This window comes from Bufo gargarizans, chromosome 11 (assembly GCF_014858855.1).
Source record: "Bufo gargarizans isolate SCDJY-AF-19 chromosome 11, ASM1485885v1, whole genome shotgun sequence".
Classification (NCBI taxonomy): Eukaryota; Metazoa; Chordata; class Amphibia; order Anura; family Bufonidae; genus Bufo; species Bufo gargarizans.
Window position 1 is genome coordinate 3,528,034 of NC_058090.1, and position 27,455 is coordinate 3,555,488.

At 45.1% G+C, this 27,455-nt stretch overlaps 1 protein-coding gene across 3 annotated transcripts in view; it reads left to right on the plus strand.

Annotated features, from left to right (window-relative positions):
- AGK (acylglycerol kinase) overlaps positions 1–27,455 on the plus strand; it is a 72,152-nt gene that overhangs the window by 12,024 nt on the left and 32,673 nt on the right. For all 3 annotated transcript variants that reach the window (XM_044271927.1, XM_044271925.1, XM_044271926.1), the window contains exons 3-5: positions 5,009–5,048; positions 8,078–8,157; positions 12,798–12,873. In XM_044271927.1, the coding sequence (XP_044127862.1) occupies positions 5,009–5,048; positions 8,078–8,157; positions 12,798–12,873 (196 nt within the window). The remainder of the gene's footprint in view (positions 1–5,008; positions 5,049–8,077; positions 8,158–12,797; positions 12,874–27,455) is intronic.

A 27,455-nucleotide genomic window follows, 5' to 3' on the forward strand; every position in this document is an offset into this window, starting at 1 on the left:
CCTGCTAGGCCGCAATCTTCCGGCCTCTGTTGAGGGGGCGGGAACTTCTCCGGGCGCGAATCCTTCCCGCCTGGAGGTTCCCCGCCCCCAGGGGATCACGGCGCCACCTCCTCCTCCCTTCCAGGTTGGTTGGCTGTTAACCCTTCGGGTACCGGCGGCTCCCGATGGGCCTATATGGCTGGCGCCCCTCCCCCCTCTACTTCTATGCTGGGCACCTGTATGGTGGCACTTCTTTCTGCCTCAGTGAGGCTATTTTTTATTTAGAAATGCATAAAATGGTTAACTAATGGATATCTTGTGCGCTGCGCAGGACGCTGCAGCCTTATCTCGGTAGCGCCGCCTGTATGCGTGCTCCTTCCATGAGCGGCATTGTGTCGCACTCCCCGGCTGGTGCATGTTTCCCTTCTAAGTGGTTCTTGCCCTCTCCGGGATACAGCGCTGGCCAAGTGCATGCGCTCTCTTTTTTTTTGCTGTAGGCAGAGTTCGTCACCCTCCAGCTATGGTGCCTGCCATGTGCAGACAACCCCTTCCTAGGCGGGATACTGCACTCTCTCGGGTTGCAGGCTTGCCTGGTGCATGACCCCCCGCTTAGGTGGAATACTGCACTCTCACCGAATACGGTGTTGGCCATGTGCACGAGAACTCTGCACTCATTGGATTCGTTGCAGGCCATGTGCACAACCCCCTTCCATAGGCGGAATGCTGCACTCATTGGATTCGTTGCCGGTCTTGTGCATGTCCTCCTTCCATAGGTGGAATCTGCACTCTCACCAGATACGGTGTTAGTCTGGTGCACGACCCCCTTCCATAGGGGAACGCTGCACTTTCACTGGATTCACTGCCGGCCATGTGCGTGATTCCTTTCCATAGGCGAAACGCTGCACTCACTGGATTTGATACCGGCCATGTGCATGACCCCCTTCCGTAGGCGGAATGCTGCACTCACTGGATTCGCTGACGGTCTTGTGCATGACCCCCTTCCATAGGCGGAATGCTGCACTCACTGGATTCGCTGCCGGTCTTGTGCATGACCCCCTTCCATAGGCGGAATGCTGCACTCACTGGATTCGCTGCCGGTCTTGTGCATGACCCCCTTCCATAGGCGGAATGCTGCACTCACTGGATTGCTGCCGGTCTTGTGCATGACCCCCTTCCAGGGGGGGAATGCTGCACTCACTGGATTCGCTGCCGGTCTTGTGCATGACCCCCTTCCTTAGGCGGAATACTGCACTTCATTGGTTATGGTGCTGGGCAGCCGGCCAGGTGCATAACCCCCTTCCATAGGCGGTATGCTGCATTCTCATTGGATTCGCTGCCGGCCTTGGGCATGCCTTCGTCCCTCAAGCGCCATGCATACGCCCTCACTGACTGGGGTCGTTCTCTCGCTGGTAAGTTGCTGGCCGCGTGCATGACCCCCTTCCATGGGGGATGCTTGCAACTCACTAAATCCACTGCCGGCCATATACATGTTCCCCCTTCCGTGGGCGGTGTACGGCACTCTTACTGGATTCGCTGCCGGCCATGGGCATGTCTCCTTTCCTCAGGCAACATACACACACTCTCACTGACTGTATTTGTTCTCTCGCCAGTGTGCTGCTGGCCAGGTGCCTGACCCCCATCCATGGCGGGGTGCTCGCATTCTCCCTGGTTGCAATACTGGCCATGGGCATGGCTCCCCCTTCTGGGCAGCATACTGCACTCTCACCAGATACGTTGCTGGCCTCTAAGATGGGTGGAATGCTTGCACTCCCATTGGATACGGTGCTGGCCTTGTGCGTGACCACCCCTCATTCCATGGGTGGACTTTTTGTGCGCTCACAGGACTCACAACTGTCCTTGTATATGCTGTGCTGGACTTGTACTTGTCCCCATTCATTGGCGGAGTAGTTGTACTCTCACAAAATTCGGTGTTTGGTGGATTATTGCACACTCACTTAATGCTAGGATTACCCTGTGCATGTCCACTTTTCACTAGGTGGACGTCCTGCTGGATGCGGTGTGGCCATGTGCATGGCCCTCTGTCTTACTTCTCTGAAGTAGGTGCTGGTCTTGGGCATCACCCCCTTGTGGGGCGGGCTTTGCACGCTTGCTGCCCGCAATGTTTGCCAAGTACATTGCCCTCTCTTCTGGGCGGACTGCTTGCGTTCCGTCGCATGCCATACTAGTCCTTTGTGTATGTCCCCCCTTCCGGTTGCACTTTGCACTTTGCACTTCCGTGGATTCTGTGGGACTCTGTGGCTGGCCCTCCTTGCTGTTTGACTATTTCGCAGTGGGCGGACGCTCTTGGGCACTCTGTGCGTTGTTGGGCCGTGTATGCCTTCTCCTTCCGTAGGTGGGTTGGCTTTCTCACTGCTTATGGGGCTGCTTGTACGTATGCCTCCATTCTTCCTGCGACTTGACGTTTTTCTCTTGGGATACGGTGATTGCCGCCGGCCTGGCATTCTTCTCTGAAGAGATCTTTCTGTTCACCTGGCCTGGACGGGCTCTATTGCTCTCTACTGCAGCGAGCTGGGTGGTATCCATTCTCTGTTCAGAGGGTATATTTGGTGTTTCCGTTGTGACGGTATCCACCATATTCGTTGGCCCTTCCGCCTGGGGAGTGTTTGTGGTTCCTAGATGTGTACCCATTAGTTAACCTGTGGCATTGCTTCCCAGCGCAAGCGGTCACATGGTCGAGAGTGCTGTCTCCAGCGTCCCTCGCAGTCTACGTTGGCTCTGGCGGGATTACGGTTCCCTCGCCTGTTGCCTTTCCTCCTCTTGGATGCGTTTTGGTTTGAGTCCTTCCTGTTGGCACCCTCCGTGCTTCAGTTTGTTTTGCTACCAGGTTCTAGCCGCTCTTTTCGAGCAGGTCGCCCAACTTCTCTTGGTTGCTCGATTACCCAGGTCTCAGGGACCTCCACTTTCGATTCGTTAGGGTATTCGCCTTCTGTGAATTGGTGAGCCGGACATCTCGGAGTAGCAGAGTTCTGCTTTTGAGCGGTCCTGTGGCTTCCCTGTTGCCCGCTCCTCCTTGCGGTTGGAGGCTGTCATCCGTCTTCTCGGCTATTTTTCTCTCGACGGCTCTGTTTTGGCTTCTCCGGGGTCAGTTTTACTCCGATGTGGCTTCTGCCCCGGCCAGGCTTCAGGGGCTGTTCCTTCACTGCCCTCCCCCCTGGGGAGACCATGGTTGTTCATATGGATGGTCCCGGTGTTCCTTATGACCTCGTACTGTCTCCATGGTTCACACTGGCTGTACTAGCTGTGTGCCTATTACCGGGTTTGCCGCATTCTGTCCTCCCGCTGGGTGCAGATTACTTTTACCATTCTGGGCGATGGTCCTACTTGGACTTTACCTTCTCGGTAACCTGGCGGGCCTACTTTCTTCTGTCAAGATTACCCTTCAGGCCCCCACACCGGGACTGTAGAACACCACCTTCTTGTGGCTACAACGACAAGGACTTTAGCCTGACTTGTCCTGGAGTCTGTTGGATACTGGCCGGGTCCCTTTCGGTTCCTTCCGTTTGTCCATCTGCTCCCCCACTCCGCGTGGATTCGGGACGGCGTTGCTCGGGGGCCGACGGGACCAGTTTTCCCGACCTTTTTGCCCGTGTCACTGATTTGCGCTTACTCGCATTGGGTTTCCTCCCGTCTGCCCAGACGAGTCCAGCGAGCACACTAGTGTTAGCTCCCGGCCGTGCTTCGTCCAGGTTCTGTTGTCTGACTTAGGGTCTTCCCTGGGGTTCTTTAGGAAGCTGGTCATTCACCCAATTCTGCCTTTCTCTTCCCATGATTCGGTCTTCTCCAGTCTGGCCTGGACCTGCGACTGGGACTCTGTTACTTGAAGTGTCTGCGGTTTTTTGTTTGGACGTCTCCGACTCTTGTCGACGCTCGGTCTCTTGTTTCCAGGAGGTCCGCGCCAAGGTTAACGGCTCCTGGGTGCTTTCCTCCGCTTTAACCAAATGGCTATTGCTGTGGTTACTGCTCAAGGGCAGGGTTCTGTTTTTTTGGTGTCACCGTTCATTTCACCAGAGCGGTTGGTGCCTCCGGGGCCGGAGGCCTTGGGCTTCAGCCATGTCATTGTGCAGGGTGGCCACGGTCTTCCTTGCACTCTTTACCAGGTTCTCCTGAGTGCGTACTCTGGCTTCGGCGGCGGCTGCTGCCTTGGGCCGCCTGGTTTTTGCAGGCGGCATTTCCTTGCTGCCTTCGGGTGCTTCGCCTTGGTGCTGTGGTCCCTCCCCTCTTGGACTGCTTTTGAACGTCCCAAGGTCTTCTGTGTCCCCCAAGGAAACTGGGCGAGAAAACGAGATTTTTGTATTACTTACCAGTAAAATCTCTTTCTCGCTCTTTCCTTGGGGGACACAGCACCCACCCATTCTTTGGTTTTCTCTGCACGGTTTCCGAGTTGTTTTACCCGTTGGGTAGTTGGCTTGTTGGTTCCACTTTTGGACTTTGCCTTTTTTCACTACTTGGACACGCAACTGGCAGCCTCTCTCTCCAGGCTGAGGGTATAGCTGTGGAGGAGGGGCTTAACAGTTTTTTCTTAGTGTCACGCCTCCTAGGGAGATGAGCTATACCCAAGGTCTTCTGTGTCCCCCAAGGAAAGAGCGAGAAAGAGATTTTACTGGTAAGTAATACAAAAATCTCGTTATTACAGACATAGAGGAGGGTTCCAGGCAAAAAAAAAAAATTGTGGAAGAAGATTAAGGGGCAGAGGTGTATATGGCAGTGGACACGACCGGATATTCGGTTATTCCCTCTTGTACGTTTCATGCTTGGATGAAGTCAGAAACTGAGGATCATGAGTATTATAAAACGGTTATATTGCCTTTATACACATCACCATAGCCAGTTTGTTGGGACAACTCCACCAATGTCATCGCTTCTTATATGCCCCTTGTACCGGTCACACGTACAGTATAGAGCCACAGTCTTTGTGGAGCAGTGAAATGAAACTTATTAAACTGATGTCCTGACAATGGAAGCAATAAATCCATATCATCACTCATGTATGTCTTTGTTTCTTGCGCAGTGATAACTTGCTGAGGAGGGCCGCCTGCCAAGAAGCACAGGTACGTTCTGCAGACGCGGATACATCTCTCCACAACTTGTTCTGCTCTTTAATATATAGCACCGGTGCTTGTTGCCTTATTGTGACCTTAAGGGTACTTTTACACTAGCGTTAGAGGATCCGGATCCATCTGACAAAGGCATTGAAATACTGGATCCGTCTCTCTGGTGTCATCTGGAAAAACGGATCCGGTATTTTTTTTTTCACATTTTTAAAGGTCTGCACATGCGCAGACCGGAAAACCGGATCAGTTTTTCCGGAACACTTGGTACCGGATCCGTAAGAGTCACTGAACTGAAGACATCCTGATGCATACTGAACATTATGCTCTCCATTCAGAATGCATTAGGACAAAACTGAAGCGTTTTTTTCCGGCATTGAGCACCTAGGATGGAACTAAATACCAGAAAACTTTAACACTAGTGTGAAAGTACCCTAAAGAGGACCTCTCCTGAAATGTCAGTCTTCTTTCCCCATGTAATAATTGTGGAGAATCTATTCATATAACTCTATGTAGGTATGAGCTCTCCCTCTATTTTGCCTACTTGAAATTATTAATGAATAGAAATCCAACTGGGTGTTACCAATTGGGGGTGTCCTTGCACAGTCTACCACTGGCAGCACTGACTAGGTACTATCAGTCTGTGTAGGGTCACAGCCCCATCTGGTAACACCTAGATGGACTTTCTTGTAGAACCTCTAGCAGCAATAACAGAGGAATGGCACCGAATAGAGTTATACATATAGATGCTCCAGCATTGTTATTACATGTGGAAAGAAGTCGTTACTAAAACAGACATTCACAAGTGGTGATAGGTGCTCTATAAAGGGGACCTATCACCTCTCCTGTCTGTTTTAGTAACTACTTTTCAAATTAAGGTACTAAAACCAACATTTCACCTTATCCACCTGCATTCGCAAAAGCCTAGTCAGATATCGTAAGGTGCCCATACAATCCAAACTGGCTACTATCTCTTATGTATGGAGGGCTCCTGACAGTTGATTTAAGGGGGAATGAAGAATCAGGCATTTTAATGCATGATCCTTTTGTTCAACCGGTCCCCAATAATCCAACATACATGTGTGGCGGAGTCTGTCTAGGGGTTAATATAGCCATAAAAGTAATAATCTATTCCAAAAATAAATGATATGGTTGCTAAAGTAATTGTTACAATAATGGTGATTGTGGTTACACTTATGATGTAGCTTTCCTTCAATTTGGAGTAGCATAGTCATAATTTTTTAAGGCGTATTACAACTCGAGATATTTAAAGGGGTTGTCTCATCTAGTTAGAGGCGAGAAAGAACTAAGCCCCAACCAGCAGGTGGCCTGGAAACAAAGGAGTGGGTGGCGTTTCGCTGTTTAAGTAGCTCCCATTGCAGTGTATGAGAGCTATGGAAATGGCGTAGCACAGCAAGCTATGGGGTTTTCACCTTAGGGAAATGATTGCCAACCACCGGGTGGTTGGGGCTTGCTCCCTCCGGCAGCAGGTTTTCCAGATAAAGGTCGAAGGAGTAACTCTATCAGCCATTGCAAGAGAAGTTGATCGTTCCAAGTCTGTGATTTCTAGAATATTGCATCTTTACAACATCACAAACTCATTCAAGTCCCCCTAGAAGGCCGGTCGCCCTCAAAAGACAAATGCAAGAGAGGACAGGATAATGCGCAGAATCTCCATGGGTAATCGTTGGAATTGCTCGCCAGTTCAGCACTGAACAGGGTAAGGATCTGTCTCGTCATACAGGGTCTCGACGTTTAAGAGCATTTGGACTGAAAGCCCACTCTGCAGTGACCAAACCTCTCATTAGCAGAAAGAATCAAAAGGCTAGACTCACCTTTGCTGAGCAGCATGTTGTCTGGACAGAGGAGAAGTGGTCCAGAGTTCATTTTAGTGATAAAAGCAATTTTTATTGATTTGGGTCTGATGGGAAACATTATGTTTGTCGACAAACTGGGGAAAGACTGAACCCAAAGTGTGTAAAGAAGACAGTGAAAGATGGAGGAGGAATGTCATGGTTTGGGGAATTTCTGCAGCAGGAGTTGGACCTCTCATACAGCTACATGTAAATGAAGAACCACCTTCAACAACACCTGCTTTCTTCCTTGCGTTTATCACTCAATCAGCCAGCAATTTTCATGCAGGACAATGTCCCCTGTCACACAGCAAAACGGGTAAAGCTGTTCCTTGAAACTGAAAACATTGAAACAATGAAATGGCCGGCCCAGAGTCCTGATCTAAACCCAATAGAAAACCTCTGGAAAATCCTTTGTTGACAAGAAACCCACACCAGTCACAGAACTGTTGAAGAGACTGGAAGAAGAGTGGACCAAAATCCTACCAGAGCAGTGTGAGAAGACTAGTGATGTCCTGTGGCCGCAGATGTGCTGAAGTCATTCAAAGCAAGGGCCTGCACGCTTCTACTGATTGGTGACTGTTGTAACCTTCAGAAAATGTAGAATCTTTCTCTGTTACAGTCATTGCTGTTATCTAATTATGATCATCTGGTTTTTTGAAAAATAAAAGTTTTATGTTGATATACTTTAGTTATTTCAGAAAACACTGTTCTAATGGCAAAAAAATCCTTCAAATGATGATCAATGTAGATTACATTATTTCTGAAAAATGTTCATAAATTGTTCTCTAATTTTGATCGCCACTTGTAGATCCAGCAGGAAGGAGAAGTATAAATCCTTCCTTTCTATTTCTCACTCCATTCCAACCCTCTTCTAACTTAGTCTCAAAAAAGCCTAAACATATCCCATGTATTCTTAGGATGTGGTTTGACTCCTGAGAGCCCCCTATCATCTGAATAAAGCAGTGGAACTTTTAACCACAGGTACTGAAGCTCAGGCCCTAGCTGGATAAATCTTGAATGTCTGTGAATGCCGTGGCTCCTTTATTCTGTCAGTGATGGGACTGCCAGAGGATAGACCATCATTGTGTTAGTTCTAGAAAACCCCTTTGACCGAACACTCATCATTTTCATGTCCTTTTACATTCTGTAACTTGTTATTCTGTTCTATCCTAGGTATTTGGAAACCAGCTCATTTACCCCAATACAACAGCGAAGAAGGCAACAGTTTTCCTGAATCCAGCAGCATGCAAAGGGTGAGAAGAAACTGGCCAGAAAATATTTGGTGATAACTGATTCAAGGGACGCTGGGACCCGCACCTATATAGGGAACGGAGCCCCGCAAGGTGGTGGCTGGAGGACTCCAGTTTGGCCACCACCATGCACGCTCCCCATAGAAGTGAATGTGAGTGCACCGCGCATGAACGGCCACCGCTCCCATTCACTTCTATGGGCCCGACGGAAATAGCGGAGCCAGCTGGGCTATTTTCAGCGGCCCCATCTAAATGATTAGAGGGCGGCTGTGCATGTGCATTCCCCCCTTTAACACTTTGCGGGCTTCGTTCTCGATCTAGGTGTGGGACCCGCACCTATAAGACGATGGGGGCATATCCTAGTGATATGCCCCCATTGTCTGTGATGATACAACCCCTTTAAAATGGTTATCCCATGAAAAGTATTGCAGTGACTAGAGCCTTTTAAATTAAAGAGTAACTAAACTTTTGTATAAGCTAAAAGCTGACATGCAGGACTTGTAGCTTAGCGAAGCAGGCACAGGCAGGAGCCCGCCCGGCTCAGCTAATCCTGGCATAGCACATGGGTACAGAGTACCCATATGCTATGCCAGGAGTTAGTAAACCTCCGGGGGGCACGGGCAGGAGCAGCAATATGCGCTCCTGCTCGTACTGACTGTGCTGTGGCCTCATTCATAATTCATAAAATGTATTCTCCGTACACCGTTGAGAAGTACGGAGAACTGAGAAGTACCTTTTAAGTGCACAGCGAAATGTGCGCTTTAGGGAGGCAAAGGTGTAATAAAATTACAAAATATATTATTAAACTAGAATTTGCAAAAAAAAGTATTTATTCGATATACATGCAATAAAATTGATAGTTTTTTTAATGTGCATTTCATTGTACTCTCTGGTAGCACCCCTTGCGGTTTCCCCTGTTGCCAAAATTCTTGTCCACCTTCTGCATTAAGTGGTGGAATAAACCTGCTTAGTAGCATCCCTGCTGCATTCCTCCTCTCAGGGCATAGCATTCACTTAGTCAAATGGCCCAAACACCTTTCATTCATTTATTCATTGGTCCCTACTTCCAAACTCATAGGCATGTATAGCTATATCTATCTCTAGACTGGAGAAAAAAACTGGGCATTGCATATCATAATGCTGTTTATTAGCCGTAGCTCTCCTGTGGGACTGGAGCAGAATTAGCCTTTGCCGTCTACATGCATCAGAGAGCCTTAAGCACCCATGTCACTGCCCCCCCCATTCACAGTTTGTTCTTCCTTGGATCAGTTTGGCAGATACCAACCCCTGCATACTGGGAAAACCACATAAGACCTGCCGTTTTGAAGATGCTCTGACCAAGTCGTCTAAGCCTTCACAAGTTGGCCTTAGTCACTTGCCTGTTTTTTATGCCTACATCAACTTCACGGACTGACTGTTGACTTGGTGCCTGATATTATCCGCCCCTTGACAAGTGCCATTGTCATGAAATAATCCATGTACAGTAATTCACTCCACTTGTTGGTGGTGGCTTGATCGGTGTACACATGTGGATCATATAGGCTGCCTTTCTTAGAACAGTGCTGCATTTCCATATGGACTGTAGGTTTAGGCCTGACCTGCATATGCACCGTCTTCTTATTCCAGTGACTACATTTACAGCTCTACACTACAGGGGAGAAACTTATAGACTGCAGCATAATCGCTTCCTTGCTGCTTTTGTAAAGGGCAACCCCACAAAACCAGGTCAAGCATCACCCTGAGTTAAATCCATTGGTCCGTGTAATTAGAAGGCGCAATCACCTTTTAACTAATAGTTCACGTGACTTCTGTCCTGGAAATCATTTTCTTCGGGCAGACTGGCGTGAAGTATCCTGCATTTGACAGCGCTGCATTGATTATTAATTGATCTAAAAAGGTCAGCATTGGTTTTCTTCAGACCTTCATCTTGTGTACAAAGATGTAGAAGTTCAAAAAGAAAAACCTAAAAAGATGTACATGTTGAAGGGCATTTATGTTTCTCCAGTTGTTTGAAGAGGTACAAATGTACTTTGCATTGTTGCTTCCTTTCCTTTTTGTCAGGACATGCTGGGATTTGTAGTTTTACAACAGCTGGAGATCCACTAGTTACAGCATAATTTACAACTAAAGACACAGGTAGTACTAGTTTTACCTACATTACTTACAGGGAAAGATAAATAAGCAGTACTGTCTAAATCAACATACTTTATAGAGCGACAGAGGCAGTACTGTCTAAATTACGTAATTTATAGAGAGACAGGCAGTACTGTCTAAATCTACATAATTAATAGAGAGACAGAGGCAGTACTGACTAAATGTACATCATTTATAGGGACAGAGGCAGTACTGACTAAATATACATAATTTATAGAGAGGCAGAGGCAGTACTGTCTAAATCTACATCATTTATAGAGAGGCAGAGGCAGTACTGTCTAAATGTACATCATTTATAGGGAAAGACAGAGGCACTACTGCCTAAATCTACATCATTTATAGGGAAAGACAGAGGCACTATTGCCTAAATCTACATCATTTATAGAGAGGCACTACTGCCTAAATCTACATCATTTATAGAGAGGCACTACTGCCTAAATCTACATCATTTATAGAGAGGCACTACTGCCTAAATCTAAATCATTTATAGAGAGGCACTACTGCCTAAATCTACATCATTTATAGAGAGACACTACTGCCTAAATCTGCATCATTTATAGAGAGGCACTACTGCCTAAATCTGCATCATTTATAGAGAGGCACTACTGCCTAAATCTGCATCATTTATAGAGAGGCACTACTGCCTAAATCTGCATCATTTATAGAGAGGCGCTACTGCCTAAATCTGCATCATTTATAGAGAGGCGCTACTGCCTAAATCTGCATCATTTATAGAGAGGCGCTACTGCCTAAATCTGCATCATTTATAGAGAGGCGCTACTGCCTAAATCTGCATCATTTATAGAGAGGCGCTACTGCCTAAATCTGCATCATTTATAGAGAGGCGCTACTGCCTAAATCTGCATAATTTATAGAGAGGCGCTACTGCCTAAATCTGCATCATTTATAGAGAGGCGCTACTGCCTAAATCTGCATCATTTATAGAGAGGCGCTACTGCCTAAATCTGCATCATTTATAGAGAGGCGCTACTGCCTAAATCTGCATCATTTATAGAGAGGCACTACTGCCTAAATCTGCATCATTTATAGAGAGGCACTACTGCCTAAATCTGCATCATTTATAGAGAGGCACTACTGCCTAAATCTGCATCATTTATAGAGAGGCACTACTGCCTAAATCTGCATCATTTATAGAGAGGCACTACTGCCTAAATCTGCATCATTTATAGAGAGGCACTACTGCCTAAATCTGCATCATTTATAGAGAGGCACTACTGCCTAAATCTGCATCATTTATAGAGAGGCACTACTGCCTAAATCTGCATCATTTATAGAGAGGCACTACTGCCTAAATCTGCATCATTTATAGAGAGGCACTACTGCCTAAATCTGCATCATTTATAGAGAGGCACTACTGCCTAAATCTGCATCATTTATAGAGAGGCACTACTGCCTAAATCTGCATCATTTATAGAGAGGCACTACTGCCTAAATCTGCATCATTTATAGAGAGGCACTACTGCCTAACTCTGCATCATTTATAGAGAGGCGCTACTGCCTAAATCTGCATCATTTATAGAGAGGCACTACTGCCTAACTCTGCATCATTTATAGAGAGGCGCTACTGCCTAAATCTGCATCATTTATAGAGAGACAGAGGCAGTACTATCCAAATTCCACTCATTTATAGGGAGAGTAGGGAAGTTGTGCTAAAGGGAGAGAGATGTATATTTAGGCAGTACTGCCTAAATAGGCATCATTTATCGGAGGGGAAATGAAGGCATTACTATCTAAATCAACATAATCTATTGAGAGAGACGGAGGCAGGTACTATATGAAAATACATCATTTATAGACAGACGGAAGCCGTACTATCTATATCTACATCATTTATAGAAAGAGGAAGTCGTCTAGGGAAAGACGGAGGCGGTACTATCTGAATCATAATTATATGGGGAGGTGCCATCATCTGTTCATTCATCTTTTGCAATGAGGCAGAACTACAGTACTGTATAGTATACTATTTTGGAAGACATGGAAGCAGTACATCTGATTTTACTTCATTTATAGAGAAAACATGCAGACGGGGAGAAATATGGAGAAAGTTCTACCTGTACCTTTGTTATAAAAGGGAGGTTGTGCTATATGTGCATTTATATCTCCACTACATACAAAGACGTCTGCATCTTCATCATTTTAGGGGTATGTACTAATATAGAGGTTGTTAGTACTATCTGTGCCTATATCAGTCCTAGTTTCCCATCTCTCTCTGAAAATATCTGTGCTAAAATAATTTAAAAGATTAGACCATGCTATCTGTGCTAAGTGACAGGGTGGCGGTATTATCTGTGCTTCCAGCTTTCTGAAGCTCTCCATAGCCAGGTAACAATATACCTTAATACATAAAGGGTAAAAGAAGGGCGGTTTATCTGGAATATTCAGATTTGGTGATGGACTATACGCTGAGTTGTGTCTTACCCCAGGATTGTGTGACAGTACAACAATTGGTTTGTGTTTCCTTCCATTAGGAAAGCAAGGACTCTCTTTGAGAAGAATGTGGCCCCTATCCTGCATCTTGCTGGAATAGACGTTTATGTGGTGAAGGTTGGTGCTTTCCAAATTTAACATTGATGCTGCCTGTGATCCTTTTTCATATTTAAATATCATACACTAAGCATTTCACCATAAAAAATGAATTGTTCTGGGAAATATTTAATAAAAATTCAACAAATTCATGTTTCAGTGACCTGATAATTCAGAATATTTCATAATCTAGCAGTTTTTTGTGCCAGAATAGTTCTTCATTTTAATGCTGCATTTTTCCCATTGAAGTCAGCTGTAAGAGGCTTACCTATACTTACCTTACACTGTTCTGATATCAGCACTGCCCCCTTCAGGACTGAGGAGGAAAAAGCAGACTGATGTCACACAGTTTTGCAACCAGCAGTTTGGATTCATTGTGATACTTGATAGAAATACTTGTGGCTGTGATCAAGCATCATCCGCCTCGGGAAACAAATCTCATTACAAAAAGGAAAATGTGCCTTAAGGAGGTTGTCGCTGTAATCGTCCCCTTATGATGTGGGATGGATGCCACATTCTAATGTGTGTCCCCCTGAGGCAGTCATTACTTAGTAAGAAAGTCGCCTTACTAATTCACTAAATTACTGTTGGTCTAATGGTAAACTATTAGCCTACTTAAAAACTCATCCACCATACAAATAATCCTCCCGCGTTACACAATGTCACTACGAAGTGTGGTTGTATCAGAGATTTCTATAAAAAAAGCTGTAGCAAACTGCAGCAGTAGTATATTCTTGTACATAGGGGCAGTAATATAGTAGTTATATTCTTAACCAAATTTATTTTTATTCAAAGAGTAAGGCATATCAATCGATCACAAACCATCGTAGCATCACTGGTAAGGCATAGTCACAAATCAGCCATGGACGTGACCACAATTGCATGTCAGTGCAACACATGTTGTACAAAATGATACATCAAATGTGACAGACAATAAAAATCTAATATAACACAAATAAGAGGAAAAGAGAGGGAAAGAAGGGAAAGGAAGGGGGGGGGGGAGTTTTCCCCAACTCCGTCAGGGGAACTTCCTATATGTCTTCCAGGGCGACCAGATTTTCAGAAAGCGGGAACGCGTGCCAGATTCCCAGTGGGCCAGCTCTTCAAACCTGTAGATCTGATCCACCTTATCCCTCCACATCGAAACAGTGGGAGGTTCAGTATCCTTCCATAGCAGCGGGATAAGCAGTCTCGCCGCCGTGATGAGCATAGTAGGAAGATCAGATCTACAGGGGGAAAGCGAGTCATTAGGGCACCAAAGCAGGATCAGTTTAGGATCCAGCTTAACCTGCTTAGCACACACCTCATTTATCAGAGCTTCTATACTGGTCCAGAACACTTTAATCTTTTCACAGTGCCACCAAATGTGTGACAGAGAGCCTACGTCTTTTCTACACCTCCAGCACTCACTTGGGAAATCTGCGTTAAGCCTATGCAAAAACTCCGGGGACTTGTACCATCTCGTAAGCAGCTTATACGAGTTTTCTTGCACCTTAATACAGCGGCTAAAGCCGTGAGAGTGTGTAAGGACAAAAGCCCTTTCCGGGTCTGTAAGGTGGATGGACAATTCCCTTTCCCATGAAGAAAGGAAATGTAGCTCAGGAGGGGAGGCTGAGAGTAACTCCTTATATATGGTAGACAGCGGTTTAGGGATCCTACGGGCGTCTGATAGTCTCCTAGACAGCCAAGAGGGGGTTCCAGAGGTGGTGGGGGGTGGTAGCTTAATCATCTTAATCTCCTTCTGCAGGGCAAAACTCTGTAGGAAGGAAGCTTTTTTGACTTTAGGGTCATTCAAGACCGTGGACCAATCCAGGGACCCATCCGGGGACCGGATCTCACTTAAAGGGATCTCGGCCAAAAGAGGCCAGATACCTGAGGGCTTCTCAGCTTCCGGATGGACATAAAACTGTAAAGAGGAAAGCGGAGTACCCGGTATGGGAAACTCAAGTGTTCTATCCTTAAACTGCTTGGCCCACTCAACAAACATACCCTTCCATAGGAGTGGCAAAGAGGAACTACCCGGAGAACAAGGGGACAGCCCCCAGAGAATCCGCTTTATTCTAGTGGAGAGCAGGGAGCGCTCAAGACACACATATGGAGCACTATAAGTGCTATTGAGGAGGGATAGACCTCTAAATAGTTGAAAGGCCACATAGTAGGAACGTATGTCGGGCAGACCAAAGCCGCCAAACCTCCTCTCTCTGGTCAGCACCGAATAAGCAATTCTGGAGGGTTTACTTCCCCACAAAAAGAGGGAGAAAACTCTGCGGATGTCTACAAAAAATGAGTGCGGCAGCCAGATAGGCAACACCTGCAGAAGGTACAAAAATTTAGGAGCTATAAAGGTCTTGAGGTAGTTCCTCTTGCCACACCAAGAAATAAACGGCAGTCTAATAGAGTGCAGCTGCTTCCTAACTGAGGACAATAAGGGGGCATAATTCAGAGCAAATAAGTCCTTCGCCTGAGCCGGGTCATGCACACCCAAAAATACTATGTCTTTTGTAGCCCAGTGAAAGGGGGTAGTATCCTGAAGGGCCTCTTTAACCGATTCTGGACAAGTAACGTTTAGGGCCATGGACTTGCCATAGTTAATTTTAAAGTTTGACACATAACCAAACTCCTCAAAAAGAGACAAAAGCCTAGGGAAGGATGTTTCGGGATTGGAAGTCATAATAAGTAGGTCATCTGCAAATGCGGCTGTCAAGTGGGTCTGAGAATCAATGGTCAAGCCCCTAACAGCGGGATCCTGCCGGATCTTACACAGCAAAGTCTCCATCACTATGACAAACAGAGATGGGGAGAGAGGACACCCCTGCCTTGTCCCATTGGATATGGAAAAGGAGGGAGAAAGCGTACCATTTATTTTGAGTCTGGCAGACGGGGCTGAATACAGAGTGAAGATCGCAGATATAAACGAATCTGGGAAACCAAACCTCGACAGGGCCCGTGACATATAATGCCAACCGACCCTGTCGAAGGCCTTCTCCGCATCCGTGCTCAGCAAAGCCAGAGGCGTGGAGGAGCTTCTAGCCCAATCCATAAGATGGAGCAAACGTATCGTGTTTTCACAGCCCTGTCTGCCACGTACAAACCCCACTTGCTCGCTATCAATAAGATCCGGCAGGATCAGCTGTATTCGCTGCGCCAGTATCTTGGCCCACCACTTGACGTCCGCATTTAGCAGTGAAATCGGGCGATAACTGCCACAGTGGAGGGGGTCTTTGTTTTCTTTATGGATTATAGTTATGTGGGCCTCTAACGTTTGGGGGGGTAGAGAACCTCCAGTCAGGAGGAAATTACAAAGTGCCTGAAAGTGAGGGGTCAAAATGTCTTTGAAGGTCTTGTAATACGATATAGGGAGTCCATCCGGGCCTGGACTTTTGCCTGAAGGAATGGAGGAAAGGACCTTGCCAATCTCCTCTCTTGATACAGGGGCGACTAGTTGGGAAGCTTGCAGGGGACTAATAGAGGGCAGCTTCAGAGTGGACAGGAACTCATCTGTGGCTTGCTCAATAGAGGCCGAACCAGGACGGTCTGGAGTGGGGAGGTTATACAGATCCGCATAAAAAGCACTAAACGCTTTCGCTATATCGTGAGTCGACTTGTGCTTATTGCCTTTCGCATCTAGAATAGCAGGAATGAATGAATCCATGTGGCGTTGCTTAGCCATGGCAGACATCAGTTTATTACCTTTGTTCCCATGGGCATAAGCTTTAAACCTGGAGCGGAATATAAGTTTCGCTGATTTGGCGTTGAGCAAGTTTTTCAGTCCCGTCCTGGCCTCCACCAATTCAGCAGCCACAGCCTGAGCCTGGGTTTGCTTATGGGTCAGTTCAAGACTCGCTATGCGGGACAGCAGGTCATCTACAGCCTTGGAGCGCAACTTTTTAACATGCGAGCCCAGGGAAATTAATTCTCCTCTAACCACCGCCTTATGAGACTCCCACAAGATGGAGGGGGAGGGAGGAGGGTCGCCCACTGCATTAAGAGAGAAGAATTCAGACATAATCCGGGAGATTCTAGCTGCATTGGTAGGGTCGGAGATCAATGTGTCATTAAGACGCCATATTCTCTCACGTTTAGGAAGAGCTGTCATAGACACTCGGAGAAATACTGGGGCGTGATCAGAAAGCGTAATGTTCCCAATCCTCGTGTCTACCACCTGAGAAATATGGGGGGAGGATAAAAACAAGTAATCCAACCTATGAAAGGATTTTTTAGCGTTTGAATAAAACGTATAATCCCTACCAGAGGGATGCATAGTGCGCCACACATCAATAACCCGCAACTTCTTCAGCGCAGTCTTCAGACGTCGCAGAAGTTTGTGGGACAACTCAGACCTCTGGGAGGACGAGTCAAGGCCTGGCTCCATAGTCACATTAAAGTCACCTCCTAGTATAAGCATACCCTCACTAAAAGCCTGTAATTGCTCAAGAGTCCGAACGAGCCAGGGGATCTGACCCCTATTAGGGGCATATAAATTAGCCAGGGTAACAGGCGCGTCAGCGATGTGCCCCTTAACGAATAAGAAGCGACCATCAGTGTCCGCAAGGACAGCGGAGTGTTTGAAGGGTAGGCGCTTGTGGACGGCCACGCTGACGCCCCTGCTAGCCGAGGCAAAAGAGCTATGAAACCATTGTGGGAATGCGTTTTGGGACAATTTCGGGATCTTCCCTGATTTAAAATGAGTTTCTTGGAGGAATACAACGGAGGCCTCATCTTTCAGTAACAAAGAGAGCACCTGAGACCGCTTACATGGCTCGTTCAGACCCTTGGCATTCAGTGAGGCAACTACAACAGAGGCCATAGTGAAGACAGAGGAGGCCTGTCGGCCCAGAGCAAGAGGACATCCAGTCTAGAAAGCCACGGACGGAGTAAGAGGAAGAAAGGGAGGAAAGAGGAGGAAGGGAAAGTCAAAAGAAAAAACATAACAAATGAGACAGTAACACAACCCAAATAACAGAGAATGTCTCCCCATGGACAGGGAGCACGTGACCCCACCCAGCATCTGACACAATGGAGATCCTTTTTCATAGCGGCAAACAGCCGGGATCTGTCAGAGGGGGACTCCTGTGGGGCCACCGGGGATGGAAAGGAAGGGGGTGAGGGAGAGGACATAATCAGTAACATAACTGACAACAGTGCAGACATATAACCCCCGCATAACTAACAGTGCAATCAGTGCTCTAATACACAGCTCGTAACCTGCGTCTCATGCAGGCAAGGTAGTAAAGCATAGGGTCCGGCCCAAAACCCATGGGAACGGGGCAGTGGGCCAAGACCTAAAATAAGTCCAAATGGACAAACGATGAAACTTCAGCTCAGGCAGAGCCAGACAGAGTTCCTACGTCTTGGGACCCAGCAAAGTCACAGAACATTGAACTCAGTGGAGAGTGAACAAAAGCGCCTTCATCGCTTCCCGGAGCAAAGTCAGGTAACAGGTGCTTGCGACCGGCCTTTTCCTTGTTTCCCAGCTCTGGAAGGTGAAATTTGCTGCCACGAATCTATACCCGGAGGGGTAGGCAGGGGGTCCCCTTGATCAGCCGGCATCCACGAGGGAACTGTGATGGGTTCAATCCCAAGAGGGCCCCATATTGCTTTCAGGTCTTCCGGGGTCCGCACCGTATACTGCCTCCCATTTTTCAAAATGGCCAGACCGAAGGGATAGAGCCATCGGAATGGCGTAGCTGTGGCTTTAAGGGCCTCTAGGAGTGGCTTCACGATGCGCCTCTTGGCTAAGGTGGAGGGGGCCAGGTCCTGGAAGAAAAGGACTGGGGTCTCACCGTACATGATGCGGTCGGCCTCCCTTCCCGCCTTGAGCAGTGCAGCAGTGTCCACATAGCTTAGGATGCCGCATACTACATCCCGCGGCGGCTCACCAGGTTTTGGCTTGGGCCTTAAGGCCCTGTGGATGCGCTCAATCACAATCGGAGCTGCTCTCTCAGCTCCCAGCAGGGAGGAGAAAATTGTGCATGCGACTGAATGAAGCGCGTCAATCGCAATATTTTCGGGTAGGCCGCGGATGCGAATATTTCGCCGCCGGCTCCGGTTCTCCTGATCCTCTATGCGCATCAGCGCATCGTTTAGCAAGTCTCTGTGGGTTTGCAGGGCTGCTCTGGTCTTACCCTCATGCACCAGGATGGCTTCCTGTGCTAGCTCCAGGGACTCCACACGATTCCCAATCTGTCGCAGGTCTCCAATTATCTCCTCCAAATTCTTTTTAAGAGGTGCAAGAGCAGATTCCAGAATGTCCCTGAGATCTGCTTTGGAGAGTGAGGAGCTCTTTCTCAGTGGCCTGCAATCAGAGACCATAGTAGTTATATTCTTGTACATAGGAGGCAGTATTATAGTAGTTCTATTCTTGTACGTAGGAGGCAGTATTATAGTAGTTATATTCTTGTACGTAGGAGGCAGTATTATAGTAGTTATATTCTTGTACGTAGGAGGCAGTATTATAGTAGTTATATTCTTGTACGTAGGAGGCAGTATTATAGTAGTTATATTCTTGTACGTAGGAGGCAGTATTATAGTAGTTCTATTCTTGTACGTAGGAGGCAGTATTATAGTAGTTATATTCTTGTACGTAGGAGGCAGTATTATAGTAGTTATATTCTTGTACGTAGGAGGCAGTATTATAGTAGTTATATTCTTGTACGTAGGAGGCAGTATTATAGTAGTTATATTCTTGTACGTAGGAGGCAGTATTATAGTAGTTATATTCTTGTACGTAGGAGGCAGTATTATAGTAGTTATATTCTTGTACGTAGGAGGCAGTATTATAGTAGTTATATTCTTGTACGTAGGAGGCAGTATTATAGTAGTTATATTCTTGTACGTAGGAGGCAGTATTATAGTAGTTATATTCTTGTACGTAGGAGGCAGTATTATAGTAGTTATATTCTTGTACGTAGGAGGCAGTATTATAGTAGTTATATTCTTGTACGTAGGAGGCAGTATTATAGTAGTTATATTCTTGTACGTAGGAGGCAGTATTATAGTAGTTATATTCTTGTACGTAGGAGGCAGTATTATAGTAGTTATATTCTTGTACGTAGGAGGCAGTATTATAGTAGTTATATTCTTGTACGTAGGAGGCAGTATTATAGTAGTTATATTCTTGTACGTAGGAGGCAGTATTATAGTAGTTATATTCTTGTACGTAGGAGGCAGTATTATAGTAGTTATATTCTTGTACGTAGGAGGCAGTATTATAGTAGTTATATTCTTGTACGTAGGAGGCAGTATTATAGTAGTTATATTCTTGTACGTAGGAGGCAGTATTATAGTAGTTATATTCTTGTACGTAGGAGGCAGTATTATAGTAGTTATATTCTTGTACGTAGGAGGCAGTATTATAGTAGTTATATTCTTGTACGTAGGAGGCAGTATTATAGTAGTTATATTCTTGTACGTAGGAGGCAGTATTATAGTAGTTATATTCTTGTACGTAGGAGGCAGTATTATAGTAGTTATATTCTTGTACGTAGGAGGCAGTATTATAGTAGTTATATTCTTGTACGTAGGAGGCAGTATTATAGTAGTTATATTCTTGTACGTAGGAGGCAGTATTATAGTAGTTATATTCTTGTACGTAGGAGGCAGTATTATAGTAGTTATATTCTTGTACGTAGGAGGCAGTATTATAGTAGTTATATTCTTGTACGTAGGAGGCAGTATTATAGTAGTTATATTCTTGTACGTAGGAGGCAGTATTATAGTAGTTATATTCTTGTACGTAGGAGGCAGTATTATAGTAGTTATATTCTTGTACGTAGGAGGCAGTATTATAGTAGTTATATTCTTGTACGTAGGAGGCAGTATTATAGTAGTTATATTCTTGTACATAGGAGGCAGTATTATAGTTATATTCTTGTACATAGGGGCGGTATTATAGTAGTTATATTCTTGTACATAGGGGGAAATATTATAGTAGGTGTATTCTCGTATATGGGAGCAGTATTATATTATTATACATACATAGGAGCAGTAATATACAAGCTACAGTATTTCACAAAAGTGAGCCCACTCCTCACATTTTTGTAAATATTTTATTATATCTTTTCATGGGACAACACTGAAGATATGACACTTTGATACAATGTAAAGTAGTCAGTTTACAGCTTGTATAACAGTGTAAATTTAGTGTGCCCTCAAAATAACTCAACACACAACCATTAATGTCTAAACCACTGGCAATGTACATAGGTAGTATTATAGAAGTTTTATTTTTTTACATAGGGAACAATATTATAGTAGTTATATTCTTGTACACAAGGACAGTATTATAGTAGTTACATAACTGTACATAGGAGGCAGTATTATAGTAGGTATAGTCTTGTACATAGGGGACAGTATTATAACAGTTATAGTCTTGTACATAGGGGCAGTATTATAGTATAGTCTTATATATTGGGGCAGTATTATAGTACTTATATTTTTTGTACATAAGAGACAGTATTAAAATAGATTTTTGAACATAGGGGGACATTATTATAGTAGGTATATTCTTATGCATAGGGGACAGTATTATAATGGTTTGATTTTTGTACATAGTCAACAGTATTATAGTAGTGATATTCTTGTATATGGGGACAGTATTATAGTAGATATATTCTTGTACATAAAGGGCAGTATTATAGTATATGCTTGTATATAGGGGCAGTATTTTCGAAGTTATATTCTTGTACATAGGCAACAGTATTATAAAAGATTTTTGTACATAGGGGGCAGTATTAGAATTGTTATAGTCTTGTACAGAGGGGCAGTATTATAGTATATTCTTATATATTGGGGCAGTATTATAGTAATATTTGTATACATGGGGACAGTATTATAATAGATTTTTTCTGCATAGGGGCATTATTATAATGGTTATAGTCTTGTACATAGGGGCAGTATTATGGTGGTTATATCATTTTACATAGGGGCACTATTAGAGTCGTTATTTTCTATGAAGCAATAATATATTAATTTTATACTTGTACACTTGGGTGGTATAGTAGTGCTAGTCTTGCTCATAGGGGGCAGTATTATGATAATTATATAGGATAGGATATTCCCTTCTGATAAAGTGATACCATCAGTTTATTAAATGGAAATCACCATAATATCTTGTTATTTTTTTTGTTTTGTTTTATACAGTGTATGCAATAAGCACCCAGATTGGTATAGTATAGATATCTGAAATTGAAGCCTAACAAATCCAAGAGTCACAGCAGCACAGAGACATTTAGTGGGTCCACCTGCCTTCTATGTGTTTTGCCCAACTACATTCTCCTAATATATATGGACTTTTGTTATCAAGTTTTCCCCAGAAAACACAAAGATCTCTCCATATCTGTTTCATTTTATGCAGAATACTAAAGAGCAGATGTGCTCCGTCTCTTACTACCAGCCTGTAGTCTACTTTACCCATCCTGTAGGTTATATGTAGATTTACAGAACCCTTCTCTGTACCTCCACTCCCAAAATGTATCTTGGTTAAAGGGAATGTGTCCCAGAAATTTTATTTCCTAAACGTGATTACGTGGGCTGCCATCTTGTCTGAGCTGTTCTTAAATGGGTTGTTTCTTATGGGACTTTAATGGCCTATTTCTGGGATAGGTGCAGGTCCCACCTCTCAGACCCACACCTATCTCTAAAACGGGCCCCCATGTGCAGAGTGCTCTCCATTCATTCTTAGGGGAGTTCCAAAATAAAGCCGAGTGCGTGCGTTTTTTACTGTTTTCGGAGTCCCAAAGAAATGAACGGGACTTCTGGAAATAGCCGAGCCAGAGCTTGGCTATTTTTTTGCAGTCTCATAGAAATGAATGGAGGGCAGCCGCGCATGCATAGCTGCTCTCAGTTCACTTTGGGGGTTCCATACTGGAGATCATTGTGGGTACCAGAGCTGGGACCCACACCTCTTACATTGGTGGCATATGCCAGTGACATGCCACCAATGTCTCAGATGAGACAAACCCTTTAACATATTTAGATATATGCTTCACAGCAGCTCAATGGGCTATAGACACAATGGACAGGAGCTGACCTCATTGACCTCTGTGGAAGAGTTTCCTAGGCATGGTCTGTGACCTGTGCAGAGGTCAGGATGGAGCTGAAAAGCTTTGGTAATCACCTATTGCGAATGGTGGATCCTGTGTTATCTGTCATTCTAATCCTACAATGATAAGGAGATGTTTGCAGTAAAGTGGAACCTATTATTAGGCTTAGAGGCCAATGTGAAAACTGGATACTTTTATATAGATATTGACCTGTAAAATTAAAAATAACATCACCAAAAATTCTTGTTCAACATGAAAACATGATTTAATCGAGGGGTCATTTTCTGATGACATAATGGGAGAATTTTATCAAAACTGGCGAATCCCTGCGCTGGAGAAAGAAGCCTCTTATCAAATAAGGCGCATCTCTGAGGTCTACAGGCTGGTGTAGACTTCAGCTATAACTTCCGCCACTTTCTGGGGAAAGTTACAGTAAATGCAGCAGCAGAATGAACCCATCCCTTTTCCTATGCACTTCTGAAAAGTGCTGGAGGGGAGGGATGCAGCTGCAGGTTCTCTCTGTGTCCGTGAGACTGCATATCTTGAGTGACGAGAAGGAAGAGACATGGGGAGACATCTGATTGAGTCAGAGTGCTGATCACCGCAGTAGCAGGCATAGAGAGAGAGAATATTCCTTTTCATGAGGTATGGGATTTATTTTGGAGGGTTATTGGAAGGAATCAAAATCCTCCAGCACTGCAAGCAGATAACAGGGGCATTAGGTGAGCATTACTGCAAGCAGATAACAGGGGCATTAGGTGAGCATTACTGCAAGCAGATAACAGGGGCATTAGGTGAGTATTACTGCAAGCAGATAACAGGGGCATTAGGTGAGCATTACTGCAAGCAGATAACAGGGGCATTAGGTGAGCATTACTGCAAGCAGATAACAGGGGCATTAGGTGAGTATTACTGCAAGCAGATAACAGGGGCATTAGGTGAGTATTACTGCAAGCAGATAACAGGGGCATTAGGTGAGTATTACTGCAAGCAGATAACAGGGGCATTAGGTGAGTATTACTGCAAGCAGATAACAGGGGCATTAGGTGAGCATTACTGCAAGCAGATAACAGGGGCATTAGGTGAGCATTTCTAGCAATACCCCTATTTTAAGGAATGGCTATTTATGCAGTTTCCTAAAATTGTGTTTTGTCCTCCTAGTGATTGCACAGTTCAGTCTCTGTAGCTTTCCTGGGCAAGTCTCCTGTATGACAGTGTATCCCCATCCTAGGTATAAGCCCCCAGATCTGCCGGCTTTTGTAGGTCACAGTATCAGCTGGCTACGGAACTTTTCAAGTCAGCAAAGAAAATTGCAAGTGGAAAGAAGGGAGAGGAGGGGGAATTGGAAATGCAATCAAGTGTTGCGGATTAATTAGAGCAGTTTGGAGCAACCTCCATGCTCCAAAATTAGAAGATGCTGTCTACTCGGCTGCTGTGAATGTTAAACAGAGAGGTCGGTGGAAACAACCAGAAGGGGGGAGTTTAACCCCCTCTGCGCAGCTTTTGACTCACACCTTTACTATTGTGCAATATGTTGGAGAAGAAGGCTTATTTTGGGGAGTCACCTTAAAGGAGTTCTCTAGGATTTACATGATTTACATATTGAGGACTTCTCCTCAGAATAGGTCCTTAATATGAGATTGTCCGGGTCAGACGCCCGACCCCCCACCGATCAGATGTTTGTAGAGGAAGCCATGGCTCTCCTGTGAGTGCCGTGGCCTCCACACTGTATACCAAGAACAGCACCGTACATTGTATAGTGGTTGTGCTTAGTATTGCAGCTCATCGCCATTCACTTGAATCGGACTGAGCTGCACCTAGGCCATGTGACTAATGAATGGAAAGTCACTTGGAAGACACATGGCCTCTTCTTACAGCTGATCAGGAGTCGGACCCCCGCTGATCTCATATTGATGACCTACAGTGCCTTGCAAAAGTATTGACTTTTTTCGTGTTTTGTTACATTACAGCCTTAAAGGGAGTCTGTCACCTACCTGACCGGTTTTAAACAGGTGACATTGTTCAGTGGGGCACAAAGACATGACACAGATGTTACCCGTGGTTAGTTCTTCTGATGCTTCTCTCCGCCCCTGAGCACTTGCGACGGCTCATTAGCATATGATATAAAACGACTTTTTGGGCGATTTGAAGCATCAGAAGAACTAACCACGGGTAACATCTGTGTAATATCTTTGTGCCCCACTGAACAATGTCACCTGTGTGAAACCGGTCAGGTAGGTGACAGACTCCCTTTAAGTTCAATGTTTTGTTAATCTGAATTATATGTGATGGATCAGAACACAATAGTCTTTGGTGAAGTGAAATGAGAAAAATATATTAATAAAACTATTGTTTAGAAATAGAAAACAGAAAATTGGCATGTGCGTATGTATTCACCCCTTTTGTTAGAAAGCCCATAAAAAGCTCTGGTGCAACCAATTACCTTCAGAAGTCACATAATTAGGGTCCATTCGCACTTCCGCAAAATGGGTCCGCATCCGATATGCAATTTTGCAGAACGGGTGCGGATCCATTCATTTTAAATGGGGCCACAAAAGATGGGGGCAGCACACAGTGTGCTGTCCGCATCCGCACTTCCGTTCCATGGCCCCGCAACAAAATAAAACATGTCCTATTCTTGTCCGCAGACACAGACAAGAAAAGGCATTTTCATTATAGTGCTGGCCATGTGCGATTTGCAAACTGCGGAATGCACATGGCCAGTGTCCACCTGTGTGCAATCTAAGTGTCACATGACCTGTCATCACATATACACACCTTTTTTTAAAGACCCCAGAGGCTGCAACACCTAAGCAAGAGGCATCACTAACCAAACACTGCCATGAAGACCAAGGAACTCTCCAAACAAGTAAGGGACAATGTTGTTGAGAAGTACAAGTCAGGGTTAGGTTATAAAAAAAAAAATATCCAAATCTTTGATGATCCCCAGGAGCACCATCAAATCTATCATAACCAAATGGAAAGAGCATGGCACAACAGCAAACCTGCCACGAGACGGCCGCCAACCCAAACAGGGCAAGGAGGGCATTAATCAGAGAGGCAGCACAGAGACCTAAGGTAACTGGAGGAGTTGCAGAGTTCCACAGCAGAGACTGGAGTATCTGTACATAGGACGACAATAAGCCGTACGCTCCATAGAGTTGGGCTTTATGGCAGAGTGGCTAGAAGAATACCATTACTTTCAGCTAAAAAAAAAAAAAAAAAAAAAGGCACGTTGTGAGTTTGCGAAAAAGGCACGTGAGAGACTCCCAAAATGTATAGAGGAAGGTGCTCTGGTCTGAGACTAAAATTTTACTTTTTGACCATCAAAGAAACATGGTGGTGGCAGCATCTTGCTGTGGGGATGGGACTGGGAAACTGGTCAGAGTTGAAGGAAAGGTGGATGGTGCTTAAATAGAGGGATATTCTTCAGCAAAACCTGTACCGCTCTGTGCGTGATTTGAGGCTAGGATGGAGGTTCACCTTCCAGCAGGACAATGACCCCAAACACACTGCTAAAGCAACACTTGAGGGATTTAAGGGGAAACATGTAAGTGTGTTGGAATGGCCTAGTCACAGCCCAGATCTCAATCCAATTGAAAATCTGTGGTCATCCCACTTGAAGGAGCTGGAGCAGTTTTGCAAGGAGGAATGGGCAAAAATCCCAGTGGTAAGATGTGGCAAGCTCATAGAGACTTATCCAAAGTGACTTGGAGCTGTGATTGTCACACAAGGTGGCTCTACAAAGTATTGACTTTAGGGGGTGAATAGTTATGCACATTGACCTTTTCTGTTATTTTGTCCTATTTGTTTGCTTCACAATGATAATAATAAAAAAAAACCTCTTTAAAGCTGTGGACATGTTCTGTAAAATAAATGATGCAAATCCTCAAACAATCCATGCTAATTCCAGGTTTTGAGGCACCAAAACACGGGGTGAATACTTTTGCAAGGCACTGTACCCTGTGCTGCCTTTGGATGCTGTGAGGAGCCTGCCTGTTAAGTGGAGGATGAGCGATGGCTGCTGCTATTGCTCGTCCTCATACAATATCATTATCCTGGACCATTATCCTTCGGTCAGGTGCAGTCTTGTTGAAATTCGCTGTATACTTGAATATCTGCTGTTAGCTGGCTGGAGGTAGTAGCATTTGTATGTGTAAATGGCCTATAGCAGGGATGTCAAACTCGTGGCCCTACTGCTCTTGCAAAACTCCAATTTCCATCATGCCCAGACAGCTTACAGCTATTGTGATTATAACACTGTATGACTGCACAGGATGGAAGAGCATGATTTTCCTTTATATTGGCCAGTGGGGTTGCATCTTGTGATCCAAAATTGCAGGCTCATGCAGGAGCATGTACACACTCGTTACAGACGTGAAGCTAAACGGCGGCTGATTAGTGGCGAGTCCGGAAAGCACTTTCTAGTGGGAGGATGCATGTATTTGCTGGTTTCTATCCACACAGGGCCTCGAAAATGTCATCAGAAACTCTGAGCAGTTCAGCTTCAGGCCTTCACGTGATCAGATCTCGGCTTAGAATGAATATATTAATTCTCCT